Source organism: Dermacentor albipictus, chromosome 9, assembly GCF_038994185.2.
Source record: "Dermacentor albipictus isolate Rhodes 1998 colony chromosome 9, USDA_Dalb.pri_finalv2, whole genome shotgun sequence".
Taxonomy (NCBI): domain Eukaryota; kingdom Metazoa; phylum Arthropoda; class Arachnida; order Ixodida; family Ixodidae; genus Dermacentor; species Dermacentor albipictus.
The window spans coordinates 71,008,593-71,026,821 of record NC_091829.1 but is presented as its reverse complement, the minus strand read 5'-3'; the positions used below and the strand labels follow the sequence as shown (position 1 = coordinate 71,026,821).

The 18,229-nt window shown below is 46.3% G+C and overlaps 2 protein-coding genes across 4 annotated transcripts in view; both read right to left on the bottom strand.

Annotated features, from left to right (window-relative positions):
* Positions 1 to 12,843, bottom strand: part of LOC135908559 (uncharacterized oxidoreductase YjmC-like) — a 34,041-nt gene extending 21,198 nt beyond the window's left edge. The window contains exons 1-2 of one of the 2 annotated variants that reach the window (XM_065440345.2): positions 12,592 to 12,843; positions 6,073 to 6,818 (exon numbers count right to left, since the gene is read on the bottom strand). In XM_065440345.2, the coding sequence (XP_065296417.1) occupies positions 6,073 to 6,400 (328 nt within the window). In that variant the 5' untranslated portion in view covers positions 6,401 to 6,818; positions 12,592 to 12,843. The remainder of the gene's footprint in view (positions 1 to 6,072; positions 6,819 to 12,591) is intronic. The other variant, XM_065440344.1, reaches the window with a different exon arrangement.
* A 4,045-nt stretch (positions 12,844 to 16,888) lies between these two features.
* The window catches only part of Keap1 (kelch like ECH associated protein 1), a 30,531-nt gene continuing 29,190 nt past the window's right edge, over positions 16,889 to 18,229 (bottom strand). For both annotated transcript variants that reach the window (XM_065440341.2, XM_065440343.2), the window contains exon 10: positions 16,889 to 17,306. In XM_065440341.2, coding sequence (XP_065296413.1) covers positions 17,155 to 17,306 — 152 coding nt within the window. In that variant the 3' untranslated portion in view covers positions 16,889 to 17,154. The remainder of the gene's footprint in view (positions 17,307 to 18,229) is intronic.

Sequence of the window (18,229 nt, the reverse complement as noted above, 5' to 3'; positions counted from 1 at the left end):
TTTCCCAGTTGGTACATTTTCTGCTATCTATCTATCTATCTATCTATCTATCTATCTATCTATCTATATATATATATATATATATATATATACATATATATATATATATACATATATATATATATATATATATATATATATATATATATATATATATATATATATATATATATATATATATATGCACATAGAAATTCTTCAGGGTGCCTTTCAAATGCAAAGAACTTGAGCGACGCTACAAAGTAAACAGAACAAGTATTTAATTTCAAAAGTTTCAACCGCTGGACGGATCTTCATCAGGGTTTACAAGAAAATGGCAGTTCAGCACTGATAGTGAAGACAGCAGACCGGGTACCCAGTCGTTCTCAAATACATCAAACCAAAAGGCACAGCTTTGACAGTGACTGACTCTTTCTCGGCGCTTTGGCCGATATACAGCTGCCTTATTGGCAACGATGCAGGGCAAAAGGAAGGCGGAGTTCCATGCATGCAGGGCAAGGAAGCCAGTGAAAAAAAAAAGGAAAAGAGAAAGAAAGAAGAGGAGAAAAGAGAGATAAGTCAGAGAAGGGAAAGGGGGCGGAGGGTAGCGGTAGGTATAGGTTCCCGCTGACCGAGTCAGAATGTAAGGAGGGAGAAAACAGTCGTTGCGAAGCACCAGTGTGCATGCCGCCATTGTAGCAGGGGAGAGGGCAAGTTGAATAGCCTGATGGGGGGCATAATAGAGAAGGGACCCGGAAGAAAGACAGAAAAGCAGCAACTTGTGGAAAATAACACAGTGTCACAATACACATATACAAGACATGGGCTATTCCGGCAACACTGTGGTCCAGCTGAGGTTCGGGGAAAAAATTGTAAAAAGAATATATGCACGGGGTTCGCAAAGCGAGTACATCTTTGGACCTAGTTTTAGGGAGCCAAGTTAAGGAGCCTCCATGTGGTGCAGTTTTCGAACGTTTACCGGACAACTAACACCACGACAGCTCGTGCGGATTCCCAGAAGGGGCCATGAGTCACTCAGAATTACTACTTGAGCAGCAGGGTGGAGAAAACTGTATTAGTTTTCCGCTCGCCCCTTTGAGGCGCATGCGGAGGAAGCAGCAAGCAGTGGCCAGCGTCTCAATTTTCAAGTAGAGAACACGCATCCGCAATCCCCACTCTCACTGCATATCCCGGAGGCACGTCAGCCGCCCCGGACTCTCATTATTTCCTTTAGCATACGTTCCCAATTTAGGGATGAAAAAAAGATTCTCTCTGCTTGCATGCACAGGTGTGTAGCAAACTATGCAAGAGCATGACGCTCAGGCATTCAAAGGACTGATCTCACAGTCGAACGTGCCTGGAGAAGGGTGAATTCGGGAGACTTTTCATATGTGCACGGTGATTGTTGGATCCACAGGTGAAGACGGGTCTCTGTTTGTCCAATATATTCCTGCTTACACACCTCGCATTGAATTTTGTACACGACGTTATGGAATCACAGACAAGATGCCTATTAATTTTATATACAAAGAACGAGTTCGATGCTTCAGCTGTGTCTGTTGCCATCATGTGATGACATACCATGCAACGAGGTTTTCAACACGGTCGACAACCCTTGGCCATGTTGGGCGTCTGTGTCCTCGCCCTGACAGACATCTCGCTTAATTTTTTTTTTCTTCTATAAACTATATAAGGCAGCCACTGGAAGGTAGTAATGAGTCAGATGCTCCGCTTCGTGATGTTAAAATGGTGGTTGAGAATGGCATTGACCTGTGGAGCACCGGTAGTGTATGTGAAGATCAATTTCAGATCTGATTGGGTATTGGTATTGCTCACCATTTCTCCCAATATACGTGCTTGATCTAAGCTGCGGGTGCATTCAATGGCATTGTCTACTACTTGTGGAGGCTATTTTTGCCGTACAAGCGCGAATTTCAATTCCTCCGCGTGTCTCGCAAATTGTGCAGATTCGGAACAGATTCTCCTGTATCTGTGAGCCTGGGAGTAGGGGATGCTTGTTTTGCAGTGGTGGGGATGGCTCCTATAGAAATGCAGACATTGTTGACAATCTGCTGGCTTTTTGTACAGGGACGTGGAAATGCAACCGCCACTCAGTAACAAAGTGGCATCGAGGAGGTGAACACTGTCTTGGGAGAAGTTGCACGTAAAGCAAATTCACGGGTTCAAGGAACCGAAATCGGAAATTAAGTGTAAGGGACTTTGTTCCCTCTCGGTCCATGCAAAAAAAGTATCATCCAGGCATCGCTTCTATAATATTGGTTTTATGGCTGAATTTGCGAGGAAGGGTATTTCTAACGATGCCATAAAGATATTTGTGTAATTTGGCACCATCGTTATGCCCATGGCAGTTTCGTTGATTAGCAGATAATGTTTGTTGTCGAACTCAAACTGATTATATTTCTGTGATAAATTTAGAAGAGTCTCAATTGGTCTCTTCCTCTAAATGGCTAGGTTGGCTAGAGCCAGCGTAAGCAGAAACTGTGAAAGCTACGTCCTCAGCGTGAGGTATGTTGGTGTACAAACATGCGACATCCATAGTTACCAAGTAACCTCGGCAGTACCGCCAGGTTTTATACCTCCTGGAGGAAGTGATTTGTCTCTTTATGTACATGAGGGGAATCAAGATTGAATGTCTTTAATGAGAATGTCAATAAAGTTTGATATTTTCTCAGTCACTATTCCATTGCTGGCAATGATAAGCCAGTCAGGATTGTTTATTATGTGAATTTTGGGTAGCAAGTAGAAACGGCCAAGGCCAGAGTTTCTCAGTATTAAGGCTTTGAATGTCGCATTGGTTATCTTCCCTGCCTTCAGTAGAGTGGTGGATGTCGTTTATTTCCCTTTCAAAATGCTCTGTAGGATTGCTTGGGAGTTCTGTACAAAAATTAGAATTGCCCTATTGACAAAAACCTTCGCCTATGTAAGCACTTCAGTCAAGTACAACCTATGCGCGACATTTGTCCACTGGCTTAATTAATGACAACTGTTTGATTGTCACACACGATTCGCATCGCCTCCTCTTTTTCTCTTGAGAGGTTACCGCGGATGGGACGATGCCTCCCGTACTCTTTTACAATGCCTTTTTGAACCACGCAAATGTACATGTCCAAATATTCGTCGTGTGCCTCACCAGGTGTCCATGATTTATCTGAGAGTCCAGGTAGCTGATCATGACTCCCCTCTACAGTTGTACGATCGTAGAAAGTACTCCTTTAAGCGTAAATTTCTCACAAAATCATCCAAATCTTGGAACAATTGATCCAGACGCTAGACAAAATGTAAGACCTTTCGAAAGGAGATTTAGTTGTGCACTGGACAATGGGCTACTCGACAAGCTTATGACTTTTGGGGCACTGCACACTGTCTCATGTTTTTTTTTTCACTGTTTCCTTTGGGGCAATCAGTCGGTTCGGCTTCAAGACTATGACTTTCAGAATTGCTGCTGATGGCTATTGAGCATTGTCACGCTCACGTTTATTTCTTTGTTGTTCTTGGGTGTTGACATTTTTCTTTCCCTCGTATTTTACCAGTTTTAGTGCTTCTAATTCTATGAGTTTTGATTGGCCTAACAGCAGCTGTTCCTCACTTTTAAGCTGTGATACTCTATGCACCCTATGTTGAGCCACCAGCTGAGTGAGCCCAAGCAAGGCCTCTCGTAGTATAGTATTCCACCGCTCTCTTTCGTTTTCGTCAAATGTATCCATTGCTGGCTCCTGCTTTACCGGAAGGCCCTTCGGTGCCATGTCTCAGGCTAAATATTTATTCAGATTAGAGGCATGTATCTCAAATCGCACCTGCTTGTCAACCGTAAATTGAATATATGTGTGTGTGTGAAGAGGGGGGGGGAGGGGGGGGTCTCCCAACCTCAATATTGGCGACAGACAGTGGTGCTGCTTCTTCCCCTAGTGATGAGCTGTGTCACCATATGTCAGTTCACCGGCGCTGCCAGACACCTGCGATGCACGCATTCTTTGCAAATTTTGTGCTGTTTTGCCACTGTTTCATGATGGCTCGATGGGCTGGGTAACCAAAGAGCCGGGTATATTGTTGCGTGGTGAACTGCCAACAAAAACAGCCGGAGCCTGCAGCCAGCTGTAGAGTTAAACAGCTTTCCAGGTAAATTGAAAAAGGAATTACAATTTAAATGAAAAGGAACACAGACAGGCATGGATAACCGCCATCTGCAGAATCAAGTAAGTCGGAATGCGAAAAAGTTTGATCTTACTTTAACGCTTGCTACTATTCGCGGCAGCGTTGTCGCTTCGCCTTGTAGCTCAGTCATGACAGTTTGCTCGTGCTTGTGACGACGAGAATATCCTTGTGGCTCTACTTAGACACGCTTTGAGTGATGCATCGAACATAGGATGATTTGCGCGAGCGCTGCACATTGTCCTTCTTGTGTTTGACAGTGAGAGCGGGCTGCTTCGGCATTGAACTTGATCATTGAAATATCTGTAGTAGTAGTTTGCAAACAGTTGAGAGATTTAGCGAAGGCTTTTGATTAGGGAGCCCATTTGCCAACAGAATGCAAACTGCTTTGTTGCATCTTAACTCTGCAAGTTGTGTTGCGAGAGGATTGCAGTGGTGGTTGGAATCACTTTGGCTCTCAGTTGTTCTTTAATACCGGTGCAACACGGGCACTTTCGTTCACGATCATGAATGGTCATCGTTGCACAGTCCAACAATCCAGATCGAGTTGGTTGAGCCCACTCAGCATTACGGTGCTGACGACAACCTACGATCGCAATTTACCAGGTCCGGATCGTGCAATATCATAGTCGAAAGTGCTCATATAGAAGCACCCAATCTGGATTGGCCTTGATTACGACCTAAAGTGCCTGAGTGACAGGGGTTTCAGCACCTCAAGGACGTCACAGTATCTTTTTGTCACGTGATGCAATCGTAAAATCGTCTCTCTTCGTCCCTGTGAGGCGGCTTCCCACGAGAGTTTCTTTACGCTTTTCTTTTTTTGTCATTGGCGGATATTTTGCCTTTTCATTTTTAAAATGCAGTGTTATCGCCTCGCATCACACCACTCACTGCACTGGCGTGTAGTTGCCGCTCCAGCCAGCACTTGGCAGTTGCACCCGGTGGAGGCTACAAGCGCAAGTGTCCCCTTTAATAATGGACTCGTTACATGTGGGAGCCTCCTCAACTTTCTGCATGTCACGGATAAAAATTTAGCATGTGAAAACAAACAAGCGCAATTTGTTTGACTCTGCCAAGAGAAGTGGAGCACACATAGATTGTCTTCTCTTCCAGTACTATGCCCGCCGGTAAATATGTAGAATTTCACGGGCGGGTGTCGGCCCTTCGTGTTTTTGAGGCTGTTGTGCCATTCAACGGCAGGCTTGTTCAGACGAATGCAATGAAGGCACAATCTCGCAGCCCATACTCCCGCACACAACACGCCCTGCGACTGTGCTGCCTGGCAACATTTTCCATTTGCTCCTGCGAGCCGCGCTGCTCAGCAGCATTCTTTGCTTTTTTAACCTAGGTAGGCCATTAAGCAGTGTAATAGCAAAAGCTTAAGGTGGCGCAACCCACCGCCCCGTTCCGAAGGGGGCACTCAACATCCATCCATCCTAGTGCCACCTGGCCCAGATTGGGGAAGTATGATTGGGGAAGTATGATTGGGGAAGTATGATTATTTCAAGTACATTTGCTTTTCCATTTGACAAAACTGATGTTCACCACAAATAGAGCCGGATTTCACTTCGCCATGCTCGCCAGCGATCTCAAAGAAACAATGAATGTAGCGCCCTGTCTGCATGCGGTGACGTCACGGCAGCGCCACTGACGGCAGGTTTATCATCATCATACATTATTGTTATTATTGGCACTAACGATAACGCATGGATTAGCATGATCACGCCTTTCTTACATATGCGCAAGTGAGCCCTTTCAATTCATAAGCGATCAAAAGTATCCTGCATAATTCATCGAACAAAACGCGCTGTCGCTCACTCACGGAATACCTTGCGCCAATATGACGAGAACACGGTAAAATGAAAAAAAAAGAAAAAAACATGTAGTAAACAAACGATCAGGAACAGCCACCGGCCCCCTTACGTAGCCGATTCAGTCCGTGGCTGAAGTGGCCCCGGTAGTCTCCGGCGACGAGGACCTCGGCCAACGCCTCGGCATGCGCCTCGTCCGTGCCGACCTTCCGCATGCAGCGGACGATGAAGGCCTGCATCTCCTCCTTGGGGACCACGATGCCCGCTGCATCCTGCTGCGCCGATGTCGCCGCCATCCTACAACTGTTCGCTAGGGGCACGACGCACGTTCGAGAGGACGACGCACAAGAACTGCGCGATGCTGCCAATCTGCACGCAACAGGCGACCCTGGCAGGCGTAAGCGGGCGTACAAACGGCACAGCCGAAGGGCAGCTGGCATCAGCACTTGTTCCACTCGCAGCACATGTATATCGTGAGCAACGAGTGACGTTGAAGCGTGTTCACCACGCGCTCTAATCACGAGCACACCCACTGCAGACTCGACGGTAGACAATCGATTTCTGTTCCAGTTTTTTGTTGCTTGGTTTTACATTTCCTCTTCTCCTTCTTTTTATTTCTTTTTTTTCTTCTGGTTTCCACGCACTCTACAGTATTTGGGTCGGCGTCTTCTCAGAGTACAGGCCCTTGTCGTCCGGTCTAGGTCGATGCGACTTCATACACACCCCGAGACGCTCGGCAAGCTCTTATCTCGATGATAAGGATTAACGACAGCTTCAAGTGGCCCAGTTGACGCCGTGTATCCGCTGCGATCTTCAGTGCAGGCGTTGTTTTTCACGTCGGGGCTCTCCGGGGATGTACTGCATGTAACAGAAAAGAAACAAAAAGTAAGGCGAAGAAGGTGTATAATGGGTGGGCGCATGGAGCACGATAAACTTCGTGATCGAGTTATAGACGTAAGCAATGTCAGTGCAAAGAGAGAGAGAGAATAAAGTACATTGTTGAGATGCTACATCGCATACATATATATCATGCCTCTCAGCGTTATGTATAGGAGGAGGACACGTTCGTACAAGTGCCTTTTTTGAAATTCAAATCTCCCGCCAACCGGAGGGAGATTTGAATTTCAAAAAAGGAGAGAGAGAGAGACGGTGGTACCGAGTCAAAACACAGCATAGGAATGGCCTCACCACTGCAGCTACTTTTTAGCCAAGTGGTGTGGACCGTTCGGGCATCCCGCGACATCACATGGAAGTTGAATTCGCTGCTACTTGCAGGTTGTGCGAGCCAGCAAAACCAGCGCAGCATTACACGATCAGGAAAGTACTGAAACCCGAAAGCGTGGGCGGCGCGGTGTCGAGCGAAAACAAAACCTTTCGACCGCCCGCGTCATTGTCAACAGCAATTTGAGTGAGTTCTCTTTTCTAAAAATGAAATAGCTAGGACTGGACAAGTAGCATTTTATTTCGTCTTATAATATATAGCAAGGTTTTTTTTTTTTTTTGCAAAGAACAGTTGAGCACTACTGCCAGAATTTCACTGAGGAGTGCCTTCGTCATCGGGCGAGTGCTTGAATGTCCCGGGGGAGTCTCTAATCATGCCCTGCATTTAGCTCAATTTCTCGATTATTAAGGCTCTGTTCGCGATAATATTGTCGCCTTAGAGATTCTCGAGCACTGATCTATCACTTTAGCTTGACTTAGTATTTGCCTTTAGTGTCCCTTTAACACAGTATAAATAATTAATGGCCAACTATACCTCCGAAGCGCAGTGAAATATGAGGTAGGAGCACGAAATGTGCCATCTGTCTCGTCAGGTCCACCCTCGAGGTGCGATCCGTTCACAAGAGCACATTTGACTAGTGGTTCAAAGTGCTAATTTGCTCGTCCAGTGCAAGGTCCTCTACAATAGGCACGGGCCCTCATGACTGCGAATCAAACCGGCGACCCCGTACGTAAGATGCGCTTTACATTGACTATGAGCCTACGAACAAAACACCCTGGCCAAGAAAAGCTAACACTGACTACGGAATTTTAAAAAAGAAACGCAACATTTCGGCTTCACTATACGGGAGCCGAAACATCCCGGTGAGCGGTGGGAGCACGTCTTTGGGTTGAAAAAAAAAAAAAGACAAACGAAACATCACGTTTCCATTTCTTTGAAAGTTTTTTAATTCCGTATTGTTTTTTAAAGTTTTTAATTCCGTAATAAGTGTCACCTTTTTCTTTACCATGATCATCTATCGACTATACAAGTTTTCGTCAGACCCTCGATTTTAACACGTGTACCCGCCAGGATCTGGCGGGTGTACCCTATATCGATCGGAGCCGTGTCGGGGAGATTAACAAATTTACGGATACAAGGTCGGCTCGACAGAAATCCAAAAATCCACAAGTGAGCTTGTCATACATCCATTTATTTATTTCGCGTTACTGCAGGCTTCCACACTGTCCGAGAGGCCAGACATCTCGTCTGACCAGACGAGAAGTCGGCGTAGAATCATAAAAAAAAGTGTCCACATGCATAATATGTATAGTGCCACCATACCTGCCATCATCCATTCCTCCAACCCAAAGACGTGCTACAAGCACTCACCAAGCTTTCGGAACGCACTTCAACGTGTGCTACTATAATTTGCTACAAATTAGAAGTTAGCCATCTTGGTTAGGGCACCGTTAGATACGTCGGAAAGCCTGATCGCCGAGAGGTCTTCGCCTTAATTACGGTGGACTTGCACCGATAAATTGGCAAAATTGACAGGATACACCTCTGAAATAGCACATGACGTATCACTGAGGCATTACAAGCCAGAAAGGGTGGGAAAAAAGAGAACAAAAAACTGGCGGCCGCGTGGTGACGTTACTTCGAAAGGGACACTAAACAAAAACACTGAACTAACTTAACTGACAAAGTACTCTTCAAAAATTATATTTTCGTTAATTTACCGCTACACTTCAATTAGCTTTTTTTTTTATCTTCCTGCGCCGGGACCTCGGCGACGTCAGGGATTTCAATTGAATATAGAACTTAAGAAATAAGAACTCATGGGGTTTTACGTGCCAAATTCACGATATGACTGAGGCAAGCCGTAGTGGGGGGACGCAAGTTATTTTCGACCACCGGAGGTTTTTTACCACGCGCCCAATGCACGGGGCGTTTTCACATTTCGCCTCGACATCAAAATGCGACCTCCTTTAATCTCGAGAAACTTCTGGCCTATCGCGGCGCAACGCCAAGCCATTACGGCAGGTATGTGTGTGTGTGCGTGAGCGCCTGCGTACTGGGCCATTGTGGTGCAGTAAAGAATCTAAGCTTTCTAAATTCAGTCTACGGCTCCTTTAGAATAGCACGTGGTTATCGTAACCAATAGAAAGAAAAGGCGCAGTTTCGCCCGAAAGGCGAAGCATCGATTGCGATAGCAAATCAGCAGGCAGCTCTACGAAATAAGCATAGCAGTTTTATCGGCCGTATAAGCTTGTAAACATTCGCTTAGTAACTAAATTAACATGCATGGTGTCACGCACGCACGAGGAAACATGAACACATCTCACTCGATGACCGCGGAAACTCACTATCAGAACAGTGGAGCGCACTGGAGTGAGGAAGCACAGCAGCAGCGAGCGAGTTGACCTTCATGCTGCATTTCAGTTCAATGCGAAAATGAATGACGAAAACACAGCGCACACGAAGTTATCAGCACTCGGGGGACTTTGCCACCATCGCAGATCGCTTTCGAGATAGGGGGCGCGCGGCCACACCAATGCGCCTGGAGTGTCCAAAAAGCTGAGCATGGTTATGGTGGCTACAGTTATCACCCCGTTTCAAAGGGACGCTCCTACCTTCCATCCATCCGCGGCAGCCGCCGGAGTAGCCCCCCTCCCCCCCCGGTGCCTTGCGCGCGACGGAAGACTGCGCCCTTCCTCCCCGCTTTCACTGGCACATACACCATACGGCACGCAGCGACGATGTTATCGTCCCTGGACTTTATGCGGAACATCACGACGACGGCGACAGCAGAAATGCGCCTGGAGTGTCCACACAATTGTTAGCGCTATAAAAATTGTCTGTGCCCGGTCAGACGCTGTCAAATCCGTGACGTAACGGCGAACTGGAGGGGACAGCAGCGTCACCAGTCTTGCGCTTTTTCGGGCTTGTTCAGCTTCCTTGCTACAGTGAAAGCTCGTTAATTCGAACTTCAATAATTCGAATTTATGGATAATTCGAACTGTACGATTTGGTCCGGCCAAGCTCCACAGAAGTCTATGTATAAAAAAGTCCGTTAATTCGAACGCGAGAAGGTTCCCTCACGGATAATTCGAACTACGCTTGCCTGGCACACGGCCAGAGAAACGCGCCTACTGCCTACACACAAGGCTGTATTGCCTCCGAAACGGAGAGAACGGCGAGAGAAGGCAAAATCGGAAAAAAATCTAACCGACACAGGGTCAGCCAGAAGGCAGCGGCGGCTGCCGCCTCTCCGTTCTACGTAACCTCCGAGACTTCTTGCCCGTTGCGAATCTCGGAGGCTTTGCAAATCTTGTACAGCTGCTAATGTTGTGCGGAGATGGCACGGCAAGCGCGAAAACACAGCGAATCAAGTACATCGCAGTTGCGCTTGCAATCAAGAACCAACGAATCAGGGCCTCAGGGCCAAGTTGTGCACCTCTGTTTTCAGCTTAGGAGGTATCGGCCGTCGCGATTCATTGTGATGGTGTTAAGCCTCGGCTAACGTTCGTTTCGGTGGACATCGGTGGTGTGGCACAGTCGGACCCAGAGCTTCGACTTGAAGATGGCGTGTGCCCGCGGCACACGCCATCACTTTCTGACATGCCCTACTGCTTCCAAATCGCAGTGTACTGTTGCTCTCCTTCACTTTCGTTAGTTCGAACTTTCGTTAATTCGAACTGAAGCGGCTTCCCCTTGCGGTTCGAATTAACGAGCTTTTACTGTACCAAGGTAGGGGAGGCTCTGTTGGTAGCGTAGAGGGGCGATTTAGTTGTGCAGATCGGCTCAATTGTCGCTTCAAATAGTCCCCTCAAAATTGCCGCACCGACTCTACAAGACATCGATTTTGACAGCGTCTGCACGTTAGCCTGCTAGGAAATACCTATTTGTACACACATAATAAGCACATTTCATTATAAAGTGGGTAAGTGCTAAATCAAGTAACATTATGGAGTTTCTCCAATGTAACAAAAGAAATGGACAAAATACACAAAAGCACTGCGAAATTCGCGACGTCACAGTGACTTACGTAATCCAGGCGGCGGTTAGCAGATGGAATAAAGGAATGCCTGCATTTTTTCCATCAATAATTAATTTCTTGTCGCCAAACCAATGAAATATGGGCTTTAAAGTTAATACCTGCCAAGGTTAAATTTCGTGTGTTCCTTCGTATAAGCTGCTGATGACGCTATGACCTGAGGCCGTAAATTTTTTTTTTTTTATTCTTGCTTTCTGCTGCACCAGCTTCTATGAATGCATGCACAGACCAAGTGCACCAAGTACCACATGTGTTTAACATTAATGGTGTTTAGCACCGAATGCCCCAAAGGGTTCGGCCACAGTGGAGAAAAGTTGTTTTATTGTTTGATATGTTGTGGCACCATCGTTCTGCACTTCGAGCAAGTTTCAGAGCACGACTCCTTGGTGGCTTACCGATTGGTCACGACACACCAGAAGAAAATATGAAGAATATGACAAATGACCCAATGGTGCGCCTACAAGCGCAGGAATTGGGACTTCGAAAAGTGCTACCACAGTGAATGTGTTAACCACCACTTCACCCTAGTCGCATCACTTGAAGCCAGTTTTATTTTGGCAGGACAGACACCGATATCTATGACCCATAGCAACAGAGATAATCAACAGTGGCCGAACAGGACAAACTTCAGCCTGCATGGAGATGCACGTTTCAACATGGGGACTTCTCTTTGTCAAGGCATCACAATCGTTTGAAATCTCCATCTTCCTGTGAACATTTTGTCTTCTTTGGATAGCCATGTACAGTTACAGCGTTACAACTTTTTTTATGTTGTAAAATTTGTAGTGCTCGTGCCACTTGTTGCTTTGTGCCCCTCATTTCTTCCGTAGCTTTTAACTCGGAATAAAGATTCGCTCTCAGATTACTGCAGACCAGTTTTCAATAAAGTTGATTCTCTCTCTCAGATTTTTTTAACTTTTCGTGGCTGCTCCCCAAATACCAGTCACACAAAATATGAAACTTGACACATGGTTTAAGCAGTAGCTTATAGTTTTTGCGAATTGCTTTTAAGCCAGATAAGTCCTGTGGGTTACAAAGAAGGAAAAAATAATAATAAAGCTTTCGGTCGAATGCGGAAATGCAGAGAAATAGAGAACCGCCGCGATAGAAAAACGTTATACAATGACGAAAACTACGAGAAATTCATCGCGAGGGTAGAGTGCGCGTTATTTCGAAAGAGCAGGTCGCCGCAGTTTCGATTTTATGCTTTCCGCGCACTTGGGTAGTGTGATGCGCCACATATGCTTTGGCCAAGGCTTCGACAAAGCGAAATCCCGTGACAGCGCCCACTAGGGTGTCGAGCTCTATATACATCGCCTACACAAGCGCTGCAATATATGGAACTGGATATAAGAGCAACAGAGTCCCACCGGCTTGTTTACATACGGCCCAAGCAAACGACGAGCAACCAACAGCCGCTCTCTCCGGAATGCCAGCACTGAAACGTATTGCGTACGTACAACTTTTGTTCCGGGAAGTCCTAACATTGGCAACGTCCCTTTGCAGTCGGGTTTGTAGGCATGGGCTCTCCGAAAAACACGCCTGCAACGTGCGACGAGGACTCCAAGTACTCAGATTTCCCTCGGCTCCGCGACTCGCCACCCCTATCGCGCCGCTCACGTGACACGGTCACGTGAGCATTCCTCTCGCACAGCGGGTGATTCAAATCCCATTGGCGTCAGTCGTGTTCTCGGCAAAACCAAATGTTGGTTTTCGGCGCCTGAAACAGGCCCTTAAAGCTTCATTTTAAGCACGATAGGGGCTGAAATCGGCACTATAAACTTTTCGCAAACTATGACATGTATTGTGTATTAAACGTGTGTATAACCCAGTTTCATTGCATAAAATTGGCGTAGCGATTCCTTGCGATAGGTCTGAAAGGCAGCAACCACATTGTGCAAGCCATAGGGTGAAGGAAATGAAGGATTTTCGCAACAGAGATAAGAGGAAGATTCTTGGGGAAGAAATTACGGGCTGAAGCTGGAGGTACTCGTCTTCAGAAGTGACGCATACATTTCCATAAAGTAAATGTTGGCGTCGCTGGAATAGGCCGTGTCCGATGGTGCCGCAGAAGTGCCGCTTGTTGCCGTTTTCGAGTTCTATTATGTGGAGCCAAATTGTCCGTACATGCTGTTTTCTTTTTGCCTCTTTTTTCTCCCCGCTGGTAACCCCATATGGGTCCGGACAGACAGAACGAAACGGCACTCTATACTTTTCGTTCGCTGCGCATGTGATTCCATATGAGCTTTTCTGAAGCTAACCTCCCAGATATCGTTCGGTGGGTACACGCGAAGGCGGCTCTGGGCGTGACGTTTCTGAAATCGGGCTATGCCTCGCTGCCTATACTTGGACAGAACCTCACTCAGTCGCAGAACGGCGGTTCGAAGCGACCGCAATACTGAAGCTATCTGTTACAGAGCGCGCATTTTAGTATATCGTCTGCGTTGCTGTGTGTGGAGCGCATGACCAAGGCGGTCTTTCGCGTCAGTTTAAAACTGCACGCGGGGCATTCTTTTGGTCCGGCAAAACTGCGCTCGTATCCCCGGACGTGCCTGTGACTGCCACCGTAGAATTTCTCACTATAACACCTAGAGGGAAATCTGGCGCCACCGTCTATGGGAGTTTCCCAAGGGGCGCTGTGCCGTCATGGGGATGACGGTATATGTGTCTGCGAGGGTTGCGTTGGCTGGTGTTGTAAGAGGTTTCGTCTAAAACGTGGTTATGGCTACACAAATGAGGCGTTCTTAAAGTAAAATCTTCAGAATATGTTTCCATTAATGCACACTACATCTTTACTCATCTACAGTGCGTGGCCAAGCAAAAGAAATGCAAGAACAGACGACAAACTGTTTCAAAGCGAGTGCGAATCTTGTCGTCTGTCCTCCAACTTTAGCGGCCAGCTGATACTTTTTACGTGTCATGTAATTGTACATGCAATAACAAGTTCTCATAGTTAAACAAAACATGTTATTGTGTAATAATAAAGCTAAAACAGCTTCTTACGAGCTGTCTTAGTAGAAAACGAATCATTGTGACAGATGGAACAGTGCTTCCCAGGCACGTCTTCAAGGTGTCCTGACTCTCCTAGAATGATGCCAATACGAAGTCGCAATATACTGGCATTCCCATGCATACCACAGCGCAGCAGTGCCAGATTTCCCTCTAGCTAATATAGTGAGAAACCCTACGGCTGCCACATATAACAAGTGCAGTTCGGCCTCACAAACCTTTCAAACATACGCGTCAAGTAAATGTTGCTCGTGGTATAGGGCCTCGTGCGCTCGTATGCCGGCGCCAGCGCTCCCGAAAGCAAAGGTCGATCCTTATATTCCTTTCCCGACGCGTTGCCTGAAGTTCTGCGGTGGCTGTTGCCTGACGCTGAGCAGTGCTCCCTACAAGGACTGCAGAAATAGCGTCTTTTTCTCATCACAATCACATCTCTCTCTCTCTCTCAGTGAGTTGGTGAGCATAGTTGATTTTTATTTTCACCACATTGGTACATTCCACAATGTACTAACCCACTAACCCATCCGGTCTATGACACCTTCCATGCCAGAAAAGGGTGGTGGGGATACAATCACAAGTGCTTCCTTGCATTTTTTTTGCAAGCTTGCACCAGTCCACATTTAAGAGAATAGATTGTTTTTCATATAGCTTGATGCAGGATTCATTAAATCGTAGAACGTGTCCAAAATCTTATGCTTTATGAAAAAACGAAGGAGGATTGACAGATATGCAATGTGGACAAGTTTACGCCTTGGCACTGCACAGAGTCCATGGGCCCACGATTGCTCTGTCGGTATTGAGGCGAAAGCCTTAAGTGGCTCGTTGCAATGGCTCATACCCAAAAAAAAAGCGGTCCAGTGAGACAAAACTATCATCATCAGAAATGGTTCCTACCCCCATAAGGAAGCAAAGAGGCAATGGCTGAATATGAATGAAGAAACGAAATAAAGAAGGAGAGAGAATGAAAGAACCTCTAGGTACTGCATTAGGCGCTCGTATGTGTTGCTGAGAAGGTCGAACTACAGCGCCATACGTTTACTTCACACTGCAACTCGTTATGTCTTGCGAGAACTCTGACCCCTCACATTGTATAACAATGCTCTACCACGTGCGCAGCAGGCTTTCGCCTTCACGTGTTACAGCAGTGTAACATGATGCCGAACTTTTTTAATGGGAAACTGTGAAGAAAATGCTGGCACAAGGACCGAGGTTCACCCAAGGGAAGCTAGTCATTGGAAACCAATAGAAAACGTAAATGACATAAGTGCACTTTTTAATGTCTGGACTTATAGCAAAAAATGAGTGAATGACATGTAATTGAATATATAGGGCAAGGGGTATGCGGAGCAAATGACAGCGATTGTATGCAAAAGCGTGGAGCTTAATTGCATGCGTTGTAGAAAAATGATCAGTTTTACTGCGAGGAGCAGTTACCACTAATGGGAAACTGGCCTACTCGCTTTCTGTGAGCAGTAAATAAAGAGACATCTTGGCATATTTACTTTGGATTGAACCAATAAACGTTCTGCTAATGTTAAGCCAATTGTTCGGAGCATGGCCCTACGTCGTAGTCAAGGAGTGTGGGGCGCAACACGTATATTCACAGGAGATTTGTAGTCTCCACGACGTCCTCCTCAAAAGGCAAGCTTCCACATTTTTTTTACCACTCTTTTCGAACACTAGAGGTCACCTGGACAAAAGGCTTCAAACACAAAAATCTCCCTGAGCTATTCTTTGATTTCCACAGACGACTCAGCACATCCTAATAGAATGCAAAGGTATATATACTCACCCAGCATGACCTGAACACCTTCCATTAGTGCTGGGATTTAAGGCAGGTGGAAGCATTAACCGGTCAGGAGTCGAGATAAACAAGAGACATTTAGAGTATTAGAGCTTAAAAAACAAGCAGGGAAGAAATTGATAAGAACGGATCTGTTACAGGCATGGGTAACTATGCAAGGTAGATGTAAAGGTTTCAAGGAAGTGAAAAAAGATTAAGGAGACATCGACAAAATGCTAGACTGATGAATGTCTGTAGATTACTGGGTCAGCTCAAGCACGCTAGGTGACCATGTGTAGCCGCACTGTTTCGCAGAGGATGCCAATAAATCATCATCATCAGCAATCACCATGGAATAATCTCTGATTATGTTGCCGTTCAAGACAATTTACAACGCCAGGACCGCACGTGTGCCTCTGCTCTGCGCTGTTTCCTCACTGTCCGTGCTTTCTTATTTCGAAAGCGGCTCTCACAAGGCCCCGATTTCTTGTCAGTTGACACGTGGCTTCAACAAAAGAACATTGTGGAGATGTCAAAGCGAAGTGGGAGACACATAAAACATACGCTGTGTATGTTTGTCTGTCTCTCGTTCCGTCCTTGTATTTTTTAGCAGTTGCTTTCGCAACAAATATCGCACAGCTAACACTCAATCTCATAATTCGAAGACCTTTTCACACCACCAAAGGCTCCTTGCCTTGTCAGATGGGGCAGCACCATACTAAAGGTCCATGCACTTGCTCGCTTCAGCTCGTTCCGCTTCAAGTCAACAGGTACCTGCCAGAGTGCAGTAACACCGGTGGCGCTCACGTGGCTTTTTTTCAGATTCTGCCCGCCTGCGCCCGAAGCGAGAAACAGACACAACAAGAAAACCACCGGGAGCGAGGAGAGCCACATCGTATAATTTAAAACCTCGGTTACAACGTATAAATAATTTCGGGTTATATCTGTGTAACGCGCGCTCGCAAACAACATGTTGGCCACTGTTCCAAGGAGGCACCACGATCTCGGCAAAAGTGCCAGCATGTTTCGTGACCTTGGAATTTAAACACGGCACTTGAGCCACTGTCCTCAACTCGGGCAGAAGTGATGTAGCGCGCATGCGCCAGAGCAATTCACGCATGCGCTGGCGATGCGCTCCGTGTCTTCAGAGCACCGAGTGCATTAGGAGCGGCGCTCGCCAGACGGCCGCCGCGTGTCCGCTGCGTCCGGCTTGCATGGGCGTCCCCTCGGACCACTGCTCGGACTCGAGGTCGAACACCTCCACCGACGACAAGAAGTTGGTGCCATCGTAGCCGCCTGCACACGGGAAAAACGTCTCATCCGTTTGCAGCTCAAAGCTATAAACATGCACAGAGACAAGGAACAACACATAAAGCGCATTGAGGTAAAAGGGACACTAAAGCGAAACAATAAATCAGTTTAGACTAATGAAGCATTGTTTGAGAACCCTGCAGGGAGTCATTAAAAAAAAAAATAGTTTGATTATTAAATGAGAAAATGAAGATCCAAGTATCAGTATTTGAATTTCGCGCCGAAACCCCAGCGCCGATACGTCAGCGTGACGTCAGGGATCCCAAAGTATGTTTTGGCATTTGCGTCGCGTTGACTGAATAAAGGTGCCCCAAACTTGCCATGTTTAATATTTGGTTCCTTTAGAACAGAATGTAGTCAATCTGTACCGCTATATATAATTAGTAGGCCCTAGAAGATGCCATCAAAATCCAAGACGTCACAGCCACCAGGTGTGGGAACTTAAGTAGGCGTCGCCACCCGTATTTCGTTCTCGCGCTTTTTCTGGCTTACCAAACGTCTTATCATTGTAAGAGTGGTGTTTTGGTGTTGCAGGATGGTAATTTACTGATGCAGAAGAAATCATTTTTCACTTCAGTGTCCCTTTAAGGATGACCCATCAACTAGCCTAGCCCAATTGGCTGCCTTACCAACCGACTATGACAAAACAGTTCTGCTAAAATATGCAAAGTGACGGAAATGTCACGAGGGGAAAAAATTGTCTTCCACCTGAGTGTGGCACAAAGCTACAAAGCAAACCAATACAGGTTTCCCAAAAAGAAAACTTCACACTTGACAAAGACTTTGTCCTGGTTCGGGGATCAAACGAAGGGATCAATGCCCCTTTCAGAGACGATCGCTCCATACCATCCGAGGTAACCAGGAAGTGGCCTTCATCATGCTACATTTAGGTAGATGACAATTTTCTT